The 19,405-nt window shown below is 44.6% G+C and overlaps 1 protein-coding gene across 3 annotated transcripts in view; it reads left to right on the forward strand.

Moving 5' to 3' along the window:
* The window catches only part of LNX1 (ligand of numb-protein X 1), a 175,818-nt gene that overhangs the window by 58,454 nt on the left and 97,959 nt on the right, over nucleotides 1-19,405 (forward strand). The window contains exons 2-4 of one of the 3 annotated variants that reach the window (XM_081812376.1): nucleotides 1,579-1,706; nucleotides 4,333-4,599; nucleotides 17,168-17,653. In XM_081812376.1, the coding sequence (XP_081668502.1) occupies nucleotides 17,262-17,653 (392 nt within the window). In that variant the 5' untranslated portion in view covers nucleotides 1,579-1,706; nucleotides 4,333-4,599; nucleotides 17,168-17,261. Of the gene's footprint in view, nucleotides 1-1,578; nucleotides 1,707-4,332; nucleotides 4,600-16,417; nucleotides 16,950-17,167; nucleotides 17,654-19,405 lie in introns of those variants that run through there. The other 2 variants (XM_006734378.3, XM_081812377.1) reach the window with 2 other exon arrangements.

Raw genomic sequence — 19,405 nt, forward strand, 5'->3', positions numbered from 1 at the left:
GGGATTTCTTTTTTTTTTTTAAGCTTTTCATTCTCTTCAAGGTGCACCCAGGTCCCAGGTGGGGAAGGTAGTGTAGAGCAGTCTGGGACAGCTGGGGGAGAGGAACCAGCTCTCCTCCTAGTGAAGTATCCAGAGCCCACCCTGCACCCCATGCCCTTGACTAGAATTTCTCCTCCTTCCCTCCCTGGTCGTTTTACTGGCTGTGCCCAAAGTTGAGGCCAAGAGAACAGAATCAAGACCTCCTTCCTTCCCTCTTCTCACCCTCCCCCTCTCATTAATGCCTCTTCCTCCACCCCTCCTCCAAGATGCCAACCTATCACCCACGGACTGACCAAAACCCGCTAAAGCAGTGCAATGTTAGAATGCGTGGAACAGAAGGGTTTCCAGCATCAGGAGAAGAGGGATACAGAATAGGGGGGTGGGGGGGTGGTGGGAATAGGAATTTCCACATTTTTTTTTTCTTCAAGGGAAAAAAAAATGTCTCTCTGGGCGAGCAACCATCTCCTGGGAGGGAAAACCCACAATTTCCCCAGGTAGCACATTCCAGAGAATGAAGGAATCGTCGGGAGATGCTGGATGGGGACCACAGAAATACACCGCGCTTAAATACAATGAAGGGAGTTGTTTACAATCGTCTGTAAGATGCCAAAGGGTTGAACAGTCAGTCATAAGCGCTCCCAGCTGGTTCTATGGCGTTACTGTCTTTTCCTGCTGGAAGAGCTCAAGCAACACGGTGACTTGCCCAAGGTCACACAGCACGCTTGGGACAGAAACAATTCTGACTCCTTCTTCCTGGCTGTAACTCAGCAGACAAAGCCACCTTATTACTGCACGATCATTCAAATCTGAATCATTTAAATTGCTCCTAATTGCAGGCTTAGAGGGAACCGTCAAGTCCATGTGACTAACGACCGCGGTAGGAACGGCCAAAGTTTTCCAAACTCCTGAATATGGGATTAAAACACCGTCCTCCCCCTGGGGTGGGGATAGGGGAAAAAGTGTTTGAAAGCTCGACCTTGAAACTGCCAACCAGTATCATATTTAGATTTTTTTTTTAATAAATTTGAAGCATCACCTCTGATTTTTAGTATCAGAACAGAGAAGCACTTGGGATTCAAAGGGATGCCATTCAGAACGGCATTCCAGGGGAACTCTCAAATATTTTCCAAGCAGTCGATCGATCTTCACACTCTTCTTTCTTACGCCCACCAAAACACTGTCTCAGCATTTAAATTTCCTTTTTGCCTCTTTTATAGGCAGCTATTTGGGAGGGGGTGGGTGGGAGGAGGGAGCCGCGGAAGCCACCGGGCTTGTAAGTTCAGATCTGTCCACGGGGCTGGACACGTGCTGTGCTCAGGAAAGAAAGTAAATTCCAATCTGCCAATTGCTCTAACTGATTCATTTGTCTGCACAGAGACGCCACCTACCTGCTCGCAGGTATTCAGGTAAATGACAGGTGGGTGGGACCTGTACTGACTGTTTCAATAGCTAAAGTCCCAGCAATGTTTTATCTGTGAGGCTCCTGTGATGTCACACATTTCCTGCTCTCGACCAACCAATGCCCTCCTCCTTCCTTAGCTACCTGTGCACCAGGGTTGAGCCTGGTCACTGCTCTGGCAGCCCCAGGAGCTGCTGGATTCACCCACAAGGCATGGGACCTGCGGAGCTGCTGCTGCCTTGAGAGCCCCAGACACACACTCGGAAAGGTGAGTTGAAACCCTCCATTCTTCTCTTCTGGCATTTGGACCCCTGGCCCCTGAGGGATCTGAGTGAGGAATTTGAACATAAAAATAAAAGCTGAATGGCTTAGCCCGGGTGTGTGTCCCACGGGGAGAAGCCCTTTTGAGAGGGAAGAGCAGAGAGATGCCTTGACATTTTGGTTGCACAGGAAAATTCTCCCAGGCCAGATATTTAATCCTTTTTGTTTCTCTTAATCATTAAGCCAGCCGCTGCTTGTCTAGGAAGTTGATCTGATTTTTTTTTTTTTTTTAACCCTGGAGTGGAGTGCAGTGGAGACTTTTCTGAAACTGAACTCAAAGGTTCAGACCTGTTCAGCCCGCTTAATGGGGGTTGGGTGGCCAGCGCCGAATGAATTCAGAGTTGCCTTATTTTTGCCTCATTTGCCTTATTTGGCCTTACTTCTCTGCATTTGTCTCACCAGAGGCAATTTCCATCTGAACCTGTGAGATGACCTTACATTTTTTTCCCCCCAGAAGTGCGGTCCTCAGACGGGTAACTTCTGCTGCCCTCCTCGGAAGCCCTGCACTCATTTTCCTCCCTCTTTCTTCTCTAAAAAAGTCTACTGTTTTCTTTGTTCTTTGTTGACGCTCTTAAAAACCACTTTGCAGTCCGGATTAGAACTGTTTACATCCAGACCTGAACTGGCTGCCTGCTGACCTTTGGTTAAAGTAAAGATTATTTCCTCCATGCTTAACATTGGAGAATGAATGTAACTTCAGGTCTGATTTTTAATTTTTTTCCAATTCTTCCACTTTTTTTTTTTTCTCTTTTAATAGCAAATATACCGAAGACATTGTTCTGCCAGGACCTGACTTTTTTTTTTTTTTAAGTAATTTTACCTGTAGGATCCATTTTTGTTTTCTTAATCCTGATCCCACAGCCTGTACTACTTCTGTTCTTGACAGCCCAAGAGCCACACTCCACAGCCAGCACTGTCCTTAGAGAAAGGAAAATAAACCCAGTCCCCTGCTAGGATGAGCTGGAAACTGTAGAGGGAGAAATGAACCAGCCAGGGGACATTTCATTCTGGATTCCTTCATCAGTTACTTTTCTGAGATCTCAGTTCGCAAAGATCTTTGCAAAGGAATAGCCTGTTAGGAGTTACGCTCCTATTCATCCACCCTGAAATTGAAGGTGTGTGTCAACTCTCCAGAAGGAAAAATTGAAACAATCTGAGAAAAGTTTTGTCTCAGACCTTTGCTTCTTACCACTAGAAATCCGCCCGGGCCTTGTTGCCAATTTCTCTCTCCCTCCTTGGAGGCTTGTATTGTACTCTCCCTGACCTTTGTCTGTTCTTTTCCCCCAAATGGTGTGTTTGGTTGGTGGCTACGAGGTTGTCCCCTACTAGTCTTCTCACTTGATTCAGAGCTTTGTCAGTAGAAGAAACAAAAAGATCTCTTCGATCCTGAATCTTTCTGGAGAGAAATGTGTCTTTAAAGTCACAAACCTCTCCACAAGATGTATTCCCTCTGGGTTACCACGGTCTGTTAGCTCTTTGCACAGTAGTGAAGTTATGACTAAATACATCATTTCGTCACTGTATGTCAGGGTCCCTGGCTACTAAAGGAACAAAGCTGTGCGTGCTATGCCCCCAGATAGAAGAAAGGGAAAAAATTACAGAGACTGGAATCCAGAGCCAGGTTATGTAGAATGTACTTGGTCTCTTGGATAATTTACACACAAGTATTGTCCAAAGGGGTGAAAGACCCACAGTCATTCCCTGCCTGTACTTACGCCATCTCTCGGTTCAAGTGACAATAAATAGGGCCTGATTGGAAAACATACAATGTCTTCCATTTACATTCATGAACAAGTTACTCAACTTCTCAGACCCTCAGTTTCTTTCTTTTTTTTTTTTTAAAGAATTTATTTATTTGACAGAGACACAGCGAGAGAGGGAACACAAGCAGGGGGAGTGGGAGAGGGAGAAGCAGGCCTCCCGCCGAGCAGGGAGCCCGATGCGGGGCTCGATCTCAGGACCTTGGGATCATGACCTGAGCCGAAGGCAGACACTTAACGACCGAGCCACCCAGGCACCCCAGACCCTCAGTTTCTTCATCGGTAAACAGGAGACAATCCCTATGATACGAAGTGACCATGAGATGTAAGTAAGGTAACATGCTGAGAGCGTCGGGCGACCAATGTCTGGCTTTACATGGGCGCCAAGTAAAGGTGCAGTCCGTTCTTAAAGGAATTTTCCTGGGTGCTTGGCAGAGATAGTTTGACCCAACGAAGATAAAAGATCTTCTGTGGTTGCAATCATTAGGAACCCTGATAGTTCTTGTTATAGTTATTAATTGTACATAATTAACTCCAACGTTAACAGTTCAGAGAAAGAAAACAAGCAGGAGGCAGGAGCTTAAACTGTGTCACACAAGCCAGGCAGACCGGTCTCTGCCAGCTCCCAGACATGCTTAGGAGTTGCTGGCCACTGCTGTTCCTCCTGCCTTTCCCGCCCCAAAGCCCTCATGCCACAGTAGGCCCACCGAATGTGGTCCTCCGCAGGCCTGCAGGGGGAATGTCCTGTTGTCATTTGCTGTAATCTGACTTGGCAGGCGGCCCTTTCTGCTTTCAACTGTGCTCTCTCTCCAGGGCAGACTGGGTGCCTGGTTTCCTCCAGTCTTGCAGATAAACACCCTTGGCCGCAGCCTGGTGAGCTGCCGTGTCAAGTCACCAGGACGAGGAGGAGGTGGCCGGTTGGGAGACTGCCCTGCGCTGGGGAAGGCGGCTTGTGGCTCCCTTGGAGGTGATTGCCTCACTCATGGAATATCCCATGCCGTTGGATGACCTTGAGGCATTGCGTAAGAGCAGAAGTGTTCCCAGGCTCCTCTAAGTCTCACCGTACCCTGAAAAGCTAAGGCAAGTTTTCGTCATTCACGAGCAGATTGAGGACAGAGGTTCACAACCTCAACCCTACTACTGACGTGCTTAGGGGTTCCTGGGGAAGAACCTCAGCCTCCCTGCCCATCCGTTTCCTTGTCTATTTGCCTTTTCTTTAGAATAGCATCAGATTGCCTGGGTTCAAAAGCCAGCGCTCCCTTACACTAGCAGTGTGGCCTGTGGAGGTGATTTAACCCCCTTTACCTCAGCTGGAAAATAGGCTTATTATGAGGAAGAAATGAGTGAAATGTCTAACGTGCTTAGAACACTTCCTGGCACAATGCGAGCTCTTGTTAGTATTATTTTTTTAAAGGAAGGTAGAATCAGACAGATCTGGGTCTGAGACCCGGTTCCACCGTGTAATTAACGTAAGTCCCTTAGTGCCTCTTTGTCACATGTGGCCTCATCTGGAAAGTGGAATACTTCCCAAACCCAGTGCTGCTGTAAGGAATAAACATGAAACAGTTTCATGTAAAGTGCCTGGTCTACATACAGTAGGTGCTCAATAAATGGTAACCCTTGTTAGGTTAGTACGGGCGTATGTCTGGTTACATGCGGGCATACTTGGCTTGATTGCATTCTGCAGATATTGCATTTTTTTACAAATGGAAGGGTTGTGGCAAGCCTGCCTCCAGCACGTCTATCAGTGTCGTTTTCCCAACAACATTTGCTCCTTCGTGTCGCCGTGTCACATTTTGGTAATTCTCACAGTATTTCAAAATTTTCATTACTGTTGTATGTGTTATGGCGACCTGTGCTCAGTGATTACGACTCACTGGAAGCTCAGATGATGGTTAGCATTTTTGAGCAATAAAGGATTTTTAAATTAAGGTATATACATTGCTTTTTTAGACATAAGGCTATGGCACACGTAATAGACTATGGTAGCATGTAAACTTTTATATGCACTGGGAAACCAAAAAATTCACTTGACTCGCTTTATTATGATATCTGCTTTATTGTGATACTCGCTTTATTGCGGTGGTCTGGAACTGAACCTGAACTGTCTCCAAGGTGAGCCTGTAGAGGAAACAATTATTATATTGGTTAAAGTTTGACTTAGCAGGTCATTCTACAGTTTGGACATAATAGTGTTGGAAACAGTAGTCAGTGGAGGGCCAAAGACTCTTTGAGAAAAACAGATTTCCCCAAAGACCCCCAAAGGTTTAGAAAGAAAACCTGTTAACAAAGATGATCTTGTTTATCTTGGAGCTCCATGGTAGGGTAGCTGCCCGTCGAAAGGCCTGGTCTTCTGCAGACCTGTGGCGGGAGGATTCTGTGATGTCAATAAACAGTGGGTTCTCCCAGAGCAGTGATGCCCAGCTTCCTGGCTTCCAGTGTCTCCCTTTTGGATGTGAATTCCTCAGTTGGAGTGGAGAAAATAGGGTCCGCTGCTGAGATTCTGACTACTTGAAAGGCCATTCTTGTAAGATGCTGCCAAGAGAGGACATATGAGAGAGGCTCTGAAATGTGTCCTCCTCATCACCTCAGTATTCATGGATCTCCTGGAGGTGACACATAACTATTCCTGATATTTATGTGCTGGCATCGCGTAGACTTGCTTTTATGTGGGTGGCACATTTATGGTTCTCTGACAGTGCCTCCAAACTGTCAAGGGCTTTTCAAAACTATTTGGAAGGAAGACTACATCTCTCTTTCTGGGTTAATGTGATTTAGCCATCTGTGATCCCCAAAGAATAAGGGTTAACATGAAAACCAGACAAGTTGTTAAGTATAAAAACAGCACTTAGCTGAAATCAGAAACCAAGAATGTCAGTTGCCTCCTGTAAACCCCTTACACTCACCATTTCCTCTTACCTCATTTTGTTCTAAGTGAACAAAGACACCACAGTGACCTATTGCTTAGTTACATGGAGAGGCCTCACAGATCAATATAAGAAAGAACTTTCTAAGAATGAGAGCTGTCCAAAAATCCAGTAGGTTGCCTTTTGGGGTACTGACTTCCCTGTCACTGAAGGTGATTGTTTTTTGGTATATTTGTTTATTTGGTATATTTGTATGTGCCCGGTATGCATTGCTAAATGAATGAATGAAGGCCAAAGAGAATTTGTGTTTCTTTAGCGACACATATATTCATCTATAAAATGTAGGTTATATTGATCGCATAGCAGTATTATAATGATTAAATGAGAAAATATATGTAAAGTACCCAGCACAGGATCTTACACCTAGTGAATTGTTCATTAAATAGTAATAATAATAATAATAGTAATTATTATTATTTTCTACTATATTCTAAAAAGAGGAGAAAGAAGAGATTCCTGCTTCAGGTAGGGAATAGACAAGATGGCCTCCAAATTTGAGATTTACAGTTTTTACGAGAATCTCTTCATTTCTATTCTTTTCATCCCTGCCCTTCTTCCTCTGCCTTTCTGAAAGAACCTCTTCCCCTTGCTGTTGGGAACCGTGCTCTTCGATGTGGTAGATTGACTTTACACAAGGACAACCATCAGAGTAGGTTCTGGCCCAATTCACCAGGGACACTGTTGTTGTTGTTGTTTTTTACATCACTCATTTGTGCCTTGGAATGTGTGGATTTAAATTCCACCATTATTTTCCAGTGACTCTTACTTGCTTCTTATGTTTGATGCATTTGTCATAGGCACACAAAAGACTTCACCAACGGCAGAGTGGAAACTCTCCAAGAATTTTCTTTAATAGCATCTTGGCACAGTGCATGGCAACAGCACATGCCTGATGGCGAGGTGTAAATATGTCCCTGCCATCTGGGAGATGATTTGTATGACTTGCCTATGATTGCCTTTGTCAGTCACGTGGCCTTCTTTGACTAGAACACTGCATGGGTAGGCTCCTGAGTACTCACATTAATACATGAGTCACCTAGTGTTTTCAAATTCCTCATTCAGTATCCTTGTTAGATGTGTATTATGTTCTCTACAACACACACACACTCAGCTAGTCTCTCTGCAGTCTTTTCCCCCCAGGGGCCCTAGCAAACTTGGCTTACCCGTCATCGCTGAAAACATCTGTATTCTAACTTAGGAATGGATTAAAAGAAAATGATTACATTTTTATACAAGGGCAGAACTGCCTCCTTAAGAATGGAGCAGTCTAAGTGGCAGCCATTCCCAACATATTTTCCATATCCCTAAGCGCTGGAGAGAAGCATTGGTGTGGATCATTGGGGATGTTTACCCCATTCCTAGGGGAATGCCCCTGGAAATACATAGCCTTCTGTGTTAGTTTCCTAAGGCTGCTGTAACAGATCGCCATAAACCTGGTGGCTTAAAACAACACAAATTATTCTCTCACAGTTCTGGAGGCCAAAAGTTTGCAGTCAAGGTGTTAGCAGGACCTCGTTTCCTCAAAAGGTTCCAGGAGAGAATCCTTCTTTGCCTCTTCCAGCTTCTGGTGCCTCCAGACATTTCTAGGCCTGTGGCTACATCACTCCAACCTCTGCCTCTGTCTTCCTATCACCTTCTCTTATGTGTGTGTGTTCTCTTCTTCTGGGTCTAATGAAGACACTTGTCATAGGATTTAAGGTAAATTAGATAATCCAGGATGATCTCATCTCAAGATCCTTAACTCAATTCATCTTCAAAGACCTTTGTTCTAGTAAGGTTCTGGGGATTAGGACAGGGCAAGATATTTTAGGGGGCCAACACTTACCTGCTACACACATACCCCAACTGATGCTCATACACACAGGTTCCTCTCACTACTCATAGAGCAATTCCTTGTCCACGTGGAGGCTGAAATATTGGTCAAAACATAGGTAAAGAGAGTTATAATCAGCAGCCTTCACCACTACCATCATGTATTTCTATGTCCAAGGCAAAATAATAAGTGTTTTATGATCTAAAGACCTATTGAGTTTTTTCGGTCAATAGTGTGATTGTATCTAACAAAAGCAAATCAGTAAAGGCCATCTTACGTTGCTTTAAAAGACAAGTAGTATCTTGGATAAGGAAGTAACAACTCTACTGAACCATCAAACCACAACTGGATAAGTGTCCATTTCTGGGTGCCATGTTTTCAAAGGACCTTAACAAACTAGTGAGCATCCTGGGTAGACCATTTACTACCACCTCGACTACCAAGGAAGACAACTGGAAGTACCAGAGACAAAAAGAAAAGACAAGAGAGAAACCATCAATTCTCTCTTTAATTTGGAGGGGGGGTTGCCATGTTTTGAGGGAATGAATTGATCTACTTCACACTGAAAGGTCCAAGTAGCAAAAGGAAAGCATTCAGCTGTCAGAAAACTAATGAGCTCCCCATCATTGTAGCTGTTAAAGCAGAAGCTGATAGACCATCCTGTAAGGCTGTTGTAGAGGATTCCTATACTTGGGGAGAATCTAAGATTCTTACCCAACCTCAAATCCTGTGATTTCTTAATAAATCATTCTAAAATCTCAAATACAGGTCATCATGTGACCAAACACTAGTATGTATATTTCTCTTCCTTGACTGGGGGATTTGCTCAGGTTCTTCCCCTACCGTAATTTCTTCCCACTTGTCCAAATACCATTAATCTTTGATGATCTGCCCTGAGACCCAACTATTCCATGAGCTGTCCTGACCATTCTGGGCCACATTATACTGTTCTCTTACCTCTTTTCCTCCAAAACTTGTCCCTGGCTCCTATTTTTGGGGGTGGGGGGTGGTGGTGGAGGGGGTAGGTGGATCATACTCCTTGCCATACTCATTGTGTATTTTTTTTGCAGTGCTTTAACATTTTTTTCTATATGTAAGTTCCATTTTTCTAATTAGACTTAAACTTACTGAAGATAAAATTGAATTCCCTATGGGAGCTCCCACAAAATTTAAGACAAATGCTGGGCATGGCATAGGTGATCGGTGAACATATATAGAATTAAAACACAGCAGAAACAATATTGAGAATTCAAATATCTTCCTTCACCTTGTCTTTCCCTCTATACAATTTGGTTATCTGTTAAGAAAAAAAAACAAAAAAACAAAAAAAACCTTTCCCGAATCTGTTTTTCAGCCTTGGGTGGAAGAAGGTCAGCCTGCTTTTCCATGTTTCTCCTCTGACATTAGCGCTTCCCAAGATTCTATGGCGAGTATTTACATGAACAGAGCCCTCCTTGGTCAATGCAAAATACTCTGCCTTCAGTTTTGTTGTTGGCAAGGGGTCGGCTCCATTCCACCGTGTTGGTAGACCAGGAGATGGGAAGACATTTTTTTCTGGGACAGAGTTCTTACAAACAAACCCATGTAGGAAAGGGGTGCCATGATACCCAGGCGAAAGGCAGTGGTAAATCTTCAGGCAAGAGAGGGAAAGCTCCTCTCCAAGCAGCTTGTAAAAGATCTTCCCTGGGCTACTAAAACTTGTATCTGATCCTCTAGCCACTTGGGACTCTTTTCACTTGAGCACTTCCCTTGTTCTTCCCACTTTCTGTCTGAGTTCTTAGCTATTGACTCCAGACATTGTCTCCTTTTAGTTCAATTCTCCTTTAATTTCAACCTCTTTAAAGACCATTTAGATATATTTTTTTCTGTCCTTTCTAGTGTTTGCAACACCATGCAGGCTAGTGTCATTCACAGATGCAATGAATGAATTGCTTGCACCCTCTTGGAGATCATGGATTTCGATATGAAGTAGGATCAGACCTAACCCTGACTTTTGAAACAGTCCATAAGCACCTGCCTTCTTTGTGTTCTCTCTCCTTTTCCTCTGCAAATGTATATAGCACCCCTGCCTCCTCAGCCTGCACTTCAAACCCTCTTGGTTAAAAGACAGTTTTTATCCCATGTGTGACAATTTTTATTCAGGTCACTAAAGCACTTAATTCCCCCCTATTATTGATGTGTCTGTAAGCTAAGGAATAGCCCACAGAGCATTTGTCCACCCTCTTATGTCCCTTAGTTCACAGTTGGTATTTGTAAAATCTATCTATAATTTAAATGTAATTATACATTTATCTATAATAGACCTTTGTTCTAATAAGGTTCTGGGGATTAGGACAGGGCAAGATATTTTAGGGGGCCAACATTTACCTGCTACACACACACCCCAACTGATGCTCATACACACAGGTTCCTCTCACTACTCATAGAGCAATTCCTTGTCCACGTGGAGGCTGAAATATTGGTCAAAACATAGGTAAAGAGAGTTATAATCAGCAGCCTTCACCACTACCATCATGTATTTCTATGTCCAAGGCATAGATAAGTGTTAATTATCTATAATTTAAAATGTAATTATAAATTTACTTTGTTTAGTAGAGAAAGATAGAGCTTGCCCTAACTTTGGCAATCACTACCCCCCCCGGCCCGCCCCGCCAATAATCTAATTTAGGAGTTCCAGCCAGGGCCAGGGCAGTGGTTAGACAAACACGCCGCTGATAATTATTTTGGAAAGAGAAATGAGGTCGCCAAGGTGAAGAATTTCCCAGCACTAGTCCATTCGATTCCTACAGGAGTGCGTTTCTGGGCTTCACGGTCCAGGATGGTGTTCCTGACTGACCGGGATCTCTGCACTGAGGTGTGGCCTCAATGACCAGTTTGAACCCAATTCTGCAACCCTTTTGCCCTGCGTAGCTTCATCCAAATTTCAAGGTATCGTCAATGACAAAAAACCTCAAGCTCAGTTTCTTGAAGCTTAAAGTTCCCTCAGAAATCCTCTAGCAGAGGGGTTCTTAGTCTTTATTGTGTTTATGTAGAACATTGGAAGATGGATTAGGAGATTCTGAGCAACATTAAATAAGTCAGCAGAACTTCGGAAGCAGCCCAGCTATAGGAGGGCAGAGCCCCACACGGTTTACATGGTCACGGAGTCCCTGCTGGAGAGAACACTTGTCACTTATCGCACACACTCTCAAAACAAAGCTCTTTCGGGATCCAATCATCTTGTGATCATTTTGGGGCCTGGCTTTAGATGATGCTTCTTTCCTCTCACGTGAAGCAAATTCTTCCTCCAGCTTATGAGCCCTTCAGTGAACTGCTCACCTAATGGGCCCAAGTGACAAGGGCACCTTCTCAGACACTTTCTTCTCCAGCACTCATGCAGCTTTTTTCTTTGTCTTTTTTTCTCTTCTCTTCTTTTCTTTTTCTTTTCTTTTTTTTTTTTTTGAGAAGCATCCAGAGCTGCGGGACTTGCAGCTCATCTCATTGGCCTTCCATTGGCTGCCCATGGCCTTGCTTTTTTAACTTTCTCATTTATTGGGGATGTTGGTGAGTGTTAATCGATGTTTGTGCTCTGGATGAAAAAAATGATCTCTGATTTGCCATGTGTTTAAATGGTTTCCATTTCTATTTTTTCCTGTTGTTCAGTTTGTCAGTACATTTTAGAACAGCAAGATTTACCAAAATATAGGAATGCTTACAGACAAATGGGAGAATCCAGAGCCCCAAATACCACTCATTCTTGGGATCGGGTTATACACTGCAGATTCTAATACTCAACTGTTTAGCCACTAAGGAATTTCTGTTTAGATAAATCCACCTAATGCCACTAAATATCTTTGAATTTTCTAAACTGTGCTCCTAGCCGCTACTTTTCTACTTTATTACCCTTGACTTTCTTCCCCCTTCTGTGCTCAGGAATTGCTAAGAGCTTTCCCCAGGCCTCAGGGCAGTGTCTGGCTCAGGGCAGGCCAGGACCGCAGTGATAGCAATGGCTTGAGAAAACAGACGCCATCCTAGGCTCTAGTCCATTTCACTCTGTCCTGGAGTTTTGGGGTTCATTCTACCCACACCCTGTAGGAGGGACACCGAAGAATCGGGGAGCTTGCAGCGGAGAGTGGTCAGCCTCACAGAGCATATGGAAGCTGGAAGGAATGCCAGATAGCCGAAGGCTGCTGGACCTGGAGGGGTAGGGGTGGGAAATGGGGTGTCTTCCAATAATTAAAGGACTTAGGGAATTTGACATATTCTTTTTTTTTTTTTTTTTTTTTTTTGGACTATGACCTATTCTAAATAGCTCCTAGGAGAATACTGGCACCCATGGAGGGGGTAGGTGAGTTCTAGAGAAGCAAATTTTTGTTCTGTCTAGAGACTGTTCTCCTAGTAGTTAGAGCTCTCCAATGCAGGATGATCTATTTTAGAAGGTAGTAAAGGGCTGTTTCGTTTAGGGACCTTCCCTCAAGGTCCCTTTCAACACAAAGAGTCTATGGCTCAATGTTTCATCTTTGTCAAGGTCAGAGTCCCAATGCAGGACACACTGCCATTGACTATGAGGATGAATTCTTTTTAATAGTATGCCGTCCAATTACTGTCGTTTTAAAACTGTGACTCATGCAGCCATTCAAGAGGAGCTGTGGAGTCAAGTCTTGTCCTTTCAGGAGGAGGAAAATGTGAAATTGTCAGTGCAGCCTGCCAAATGACATGTTTATCCATTGTCTTTCCAGCGCAGTATATGGTTTATCCTCAGGTAACCATTTTCTGCAAAACCAGTGTGCATTTAAAGGAGAATTAGCAGGACACGAGCACACCAGGGACCCCATTGTTCTGGTCGGTTATGTCATGCAGACATTTTCCCACTTCCAAACAGTTTGTATCCCAAAGGCTGTTCCTTTTTTTTTTTTTTCTTTAAGATGTGAAAATATGTTTGTTCTTAAGACTTTTGGATTTTTAGTGCAGGTGACAGGATACATATGACCTCTAAGGACCTCGCAGACAGAGCTGACTCACGTCTGCTCTGGAATGTAGCTTTGTTGTCAGCCAGAGAAGCTTAGAATTTGAAAGTTAGGTAGAAGAACTTCTGTACAAATTCTGGGTGTGACCATAAACTGGCGGGAAAGGAAGCAGGAACTAAGGACCCAGATGGAGACTTCTATTTTTCCTGGCCCTTCTCACCGCTACATTGGTGGGCTGCATGTCCCTCTCAAAGTCACCTTGGGCTTCTGTTGCACCACGAATCACAGGAGAGACAGAAAAGATCATTCCTAAACCACAATAGGTTTCTATGAAGGAAGTGTACGATTTTCACGCCCGTGCCCCATACACACACAGGAGGGAATCGACTTCCCTTCTCTTTCTCCAAACTGCAGGAAAGCCATATTGCAGCTCTGTCGCCTTACCTCAGCCAGGGCCAGGGGGCCTGAAGCCTGGCACACTGAGGGACATGAATGGACTCAAAGCTGACGGGCCCTCTCACTTGCTTTTAGAAGAAAAAAGAGTTTACCTTTAAGCCATAATGATTTTAGATAATTCTTATCAGTTCAGTAAGGCACATACATGTCTTAAAAACATGATACATCATACATGTTTATGAGACGTAAACTGGAAATAAGAAACCTCAAATAATATTAATCATATTTTTTAAAGTCTACCTAGTTCTTTCTTTAGAGTCTAAACTGCTTTTTTTGGGGGGGTTGCAATTCTCTCATAATCTGTGTCTATTCATTTAGGCTTTATTTAGTCTAAAGCAAGTTGGAAAATATATATGGGAGTGTTTACGTTAATATTATGTTAGGAATCTGGTCTACTCACATGGACAAGGGCCAGGGAATTCAAATTTCTCTTAGAAAAACAAAAAAAGGAAAGAAAAAAGAATTGGGGTTGGAGCTAGAACCCACCATTTTTGCTTGCCCATTCCCCATTCCATTCATTCGGTCTTGGGCATTCTAGCGGTCAGTAAAGGGAAAGAATATTTTTAAACAGAGCCTCGGAAAAGCCTATTAGCAATGGGCCTAAAGAGATTTTAAACCTAATTTCTTGGGGCTCTTATATTCGGCTGGTTCCATTCTGACTAGTCTTGATCAGGAAAGATGCCTGGACACAACATAGCGAAATGGTTAGGAACAGAACCCGGAGTCAGCACCACTTTATGGTTTGTTTCTTTTTTGGTGAAAACTGGCAAGTTACTTCCCTGTCACACTTTAGTTCTTCATCTGTTAAAAGAAAACAAACAAAACCCAACAACCCTGGGGATTTGCATGGATTAAATAACATAGTCTATAGAAGGCCCCCAGGACAGTGCCGGGCACATGGTAAATGCTCAAAAACTGTTAGAAAGCAAAGAAAAGAAGGTTTTCCCAGAAGCTGACCACCCAAAACAAAGCAAAATCCTCTGCTTTGTTAGCACGGAATCCTAGAACTCTGTTTCTGAAAGGGACTTTATAGTATCAGTCTAGTGGCTTGCTTTTTTTTCTTTTCCTTTATTTATTTTTTTAAAGCGAGGTTTCTTCCAACAGAATATTATAAGGAAACTGACGTGTCAGAAACACATCAAAATGGAGTTGGGACTGGGTAGGGTGGAGAAGTGGGCACAGCTCTACCCAAACTGCCTTCCCATCTTCCCTCCCCTGGAAGACACTGAAGCATCTGCCACTTTCCAGAACACAGTCTGAAAACCCAAACGTCTGGTTCAGCTCCACCATTTCACGTTTCCAGGCAGGGCCCAGAGACGTGAAGTTGTTTTTTCGGTGGCACGACCAGAGCTACAACTGCATTCCTGTCACTTTCGAGTACAGCACAATGAGAAAGAATGGACAGGACCCAGACACGTGGGAGTGTTTGACCAAACTCTTGTCAAAGTTCAGAATATGTGCACTTTTTCCCCTGTAGTGGATGATCATCTTTTGGGTGGCCCATTTCCGTTTTCATGTTGATTTTTTGACTTTTTTTTTTCATGCCACTTAAAGCATTTCCTGTGTGGTTCCAGTGCCTTCTATCAGCCTTGAGGACACATAGCAGCTGTGTCTGTTTCCATGAAATTTGGCTAGAAACAACTTCACCCCCTTCTGCACTCTCTACCTTAGCCTTCTGTGGTCTCTTTTGATGCTAAATAAAATGTTATGATTTCTGAGTGTTTTCACGTTCGGGGCATTTTACTTCAACCTCTTGACCAGAGTGTTCTTTCAGGCGTATGAGCGCAGTCCGGAAATGTAAACATGAAGCTGACCCAGAGAGAGCTTGAAGTCAATGTATTTTCTTTTTGAGATAAGGCTATGCTCCTACAAACAACCTTGGACTTCATTTGGTAAAGAAAAAGGATGGAACGTGGTTTAGGAATGCCGTGCCATTTCCAAATGCAGCAGGGTTCCTGTTAGTTTCTCCGTGTGTCTTTATGTTCTTGTGGAATGCCTAAAGTCTTTTCATTTACTTTCCAAATTGAAGAAAGTCGAGGGGGCGGTGGGTGAGGGAGGGTGCAGGATTCTTAAGCGTGCACCTAGCGCACGCTTCTGTTTGCGCTTGTCACGCGGGCTTGCCAGTTACCTGTGCTCGCGCCTGCCTCCCCTGGACTGGGGACTCCAGGAGAGCAAGGGCATGTCCTTGAGAGCTCTCCTGAAGGTCTCCTTCACACCCAGCTTACTACCCAGCTCAGAGCTGGTACTCAAAACATATCTATTGAATGATTCCAAGATGCTTCCAGGTATTAATCAGGAATGTTAAAACCTCCATTATTTGGACTCCTATAGTATTCCACTCGTTTGAAATATATATATAATTAAACAAAAGAGCACTATTAAAACAAAGCCAAAAGACCCCTTATAGGAACTATAGCTTTCAGTTTCTAGGTCGATTGAGCTAGACGGCAGACCAAATGAATTCGGTACAAACACATGTAAAGATAGTAGCTGATATTGACTGAGCACTTACTGTATTCCGGGTACAACTGTAAGAGCTTTATGTCTCATATATCATCTCATCCTCACAGCAATCCTAGGAGGTAGGCTATTGTTATTCTCCTTTTACAGATATGGATCCAATCACTGGCCCACAGCGGCGGTGGCATTCGAACCCAGGCAGTGCAGCCCCAGAGCCCACGTGACCACTAAGTGACTGACTGAGTGGATGACGTGCATACGGACGAAAACGTTCTCTCACCACAGTAAAAATACAACAGACTCAGCAGCTCTCATTTCTTCTCAGATGATTTAGTCAAAGGCTCTGATGTCCTACATTTTCTGAGTTTTAGAGAAAGCTGGGGAGAAAGATAAGAGAAAGCCATTAGAGGGTTAACTGTTTTTCTTCTTGTCCTGATCTGACAGAGCATTTTATTTTTTTTTAAGATTTAGTTATTTATTTGACAGAATGAGAGAGGGAGAAAGAGATAGAGAGCACAAGCAAGGGGAGGGCAGGCAGAGGGAGAGGGAGAAGCAGACTCCCCACTGAGCAGAGAGCCTGATGTGGGGCTTGATCCCAGGACCCTGGGATCATGATGTGAGCTGAAGGCAGACGCTTAACCGACTGAGCCACCCAGGCACTCCCTGACAGAGCATTTTATAAATCACTGGTCTAATTGAATTTTATTAATTCATTTTATTAAATTAATACAATTTGTGTTTCTTAGGGCATATTTCTTCTGAGTTCCTCTAGGCATTTCCCAGATAGTACCCAATGGTTTTTCCCACCCCAACGTGAGGATATTAAAGGTAAATATTATTGCCACTAGGATGGATGGTAAACCGAGGAATAAGGAGGCAAGGTCCTTTGCCCAAGGTCATGTCAGTCACCAGAGTGGGCAGCGAGCCCTGGCCTTCTGAATCACAGCTCGGTTCCCTGCCCACTGGTGGCAGAGTCTCAAGTTCATTGAAAGTGGAGTCTTTAGGTGGCCGTGAAAACAAAGATGAGCTGTCTTATTCTCTTTCAGGTCTGTGGATGGCTCCTAGAAGATCTTGATTTACTCCTGAGGACATCCCGTTTTCCTGGGCCAATTTCCTGTCAGACCATCTCCCCCGTTGACCATGAGCCAGCCAGACCCCGCCTGTCACCCTGATCCCAGCCCTGCTCCCCCGTGTGTGGTATGTGGCCAAGCCCACTCCCCCGAGGAGAACCACTTCTACACCTACACCGAAGATGTGGATGATGACCTCATATGCCACATCTGCCTGCAAGCTTTGCTGGAGCCTCTGGACACTCCCTGTGGACATACGTACTGTACCCTGTGCCTCACCAGCTTCCTGGTGGAGAAGGACTTCTGCCCTGTGGACCGCAAGCTGGTGATGCTGCAGCATTGCAAGAGGTCCAGCATTCTGGTCAACAAGCTCCTCGACAAGCTGCTGGTGACCTGCCCGTTCTCGGACTACTGCACCGAGGTCCTGCAGCGCTGTGATCTGGAGCAGCACTTTCAGACAAGGTAGCGCCTCCTCGTGGGCCAAGCCCGGGCAGCCCTGTCCTCTCAGGGGCAGCTGGGCTCGCCTGCCTCCCAGGGGCAGTGCTGTCCTCGGGGGCTGGGTGCTCCACGACACGCCTCTCCTCTGCCTTCTTTGCAGCCCGTGAAAGCAATCGCCCAAGGGAAACCTTTTAGGTGTTTATCGCTATGGTTCGGTGTGAGAACACAGGATGTCATAGAATTGCGGTGTGTAGGTGTGGTGGGTAAGGGGTTTATTTTGTGGTGGTAACACTCACGTAACATAAAATGTGCCACTTCAGCAAGTTTTAAGAGTAGAGTTGAGCGGCATTAAGTACACTCACACTGTTGTGTGGCCGTCACCACCATCCTTTCTCTAGAACTTTCTTCATCTTCCAGAATTGAAAACCATACCTATTAGACCAAAACTCGCCATTTCCTCCTGTCTGGCCCCTGGTAACCACCATGCTACTTTCTGCCTCTATGAATTGCTCTAGGGACCTAATAGAAGAGGAATCATACCATATCTGTCCTTTTGTGGCTGGCTTCTTTCATATGTGTGCGTTCTGAAATGTCAAAGATACTGGAAAGATCTGAGGAGCGTCTTTCTCTGGGGCTCATGGCCCCCAGAAGATTTCCTGGCAGGCATTGCTTATCTTTTCACATCAGGAAAAAAAAATGTCTCCCAATTTTATCCATGATTATTAAAATGTCCTCTGTATGGGAATTGATGAAGCCCAACTCTTCTTGGAGGAGATGCGAGGTATTGTCAGCAAAGTTTTCAATGGAGAAATGTAGCAACTGTTGTCTTCCAGTGATCTTTCTGTTTTTGGCCAAGGTACCCACGGGTGGCAGAGAGATGGTGTCACCGCCTCCGCTGGTGGTCAGCCTCATCCACTCCACCTGTCTGCCTCTTAGGTTGTCCACTTACATCGTCATGTTCCTGGGCATTCCCCCAGTTGATGGCCTCAGGACAGCCCTGAGTCTTGTTTCACATGAGGCACTCTCTTAGAACATTTAAGGTGCTTAAGAGAGGGTGAACAATAATACCACAATTACTCATAAGAGGAAATGTGGAAGCTAGTGTTTACTTTGGTTCCTGTCATGACAAGGGCAAGAGGTAGGTGCAGGTGTTTTTTCTAAAGGTCACATACCTTAGGTTGTGAATCTGAGTCTTTGTTTTTTAGGACAGGCAGATTCTCTGACATGGACATTTGCATCCAGGGCCGTAATGCTTAGCGCTTGTTTTCCATGCTAATTATATCTGTGAACTTGCTTTTCGCCCCCAGGATGTTGAATGAAAGGCATCTAACCCAGGTTTGTGGGTTGCCTCTGACCCTCTGTTGTTGACATCTAACTAGGGTACCCCTCTTCTCATTGCCCAGAAGGAGATTTGGCCAGAGGAGAAGGGGGTGAGGGAGGCTGTTCGTGACCTTCGTTGGAAGTTTGGCCCAGCGGGAGGAGAGGCGCTGTCTGCAGGGAAGTAGGTCTGGGGCAGGTCAGAGAGAGGCAGATGCTGACAGTTGCTGGTGCAGAGCCAGGGCCAAGGCCAGGGCCGCACTGGCTAGGGGAGGCGAGGAGTGGTGGAGGATATAGGCCCTGGTAGAGCTCCCTCCACCCATCACATTCCCTGCTCCCAACATTTGCACCCTCTACCTTTGTTATTGGGGCTGTATGAGTTTCCTATTGCTGCTGTAGCAAATGATTGCTACTCAGGGGCTTCAAACCACACAAATGTGTTATCTTACAGTTCAGAGG

Source organism: Leptonychotes weddellii, chromosome 2 (genome assembly GCF_054177405.1).
Source record: "Leptonychotes weddellii isolate Sample4059 chromosome 2, ASM5417740v2, whole genome shotgun sequence".
NCBI classification, from domain to species: Eukaryota; Metazoa; Chordata; class Mammalia; order Carnivora; family Phocidae; genus Leptonychotes; species Leptonychotes weddellii.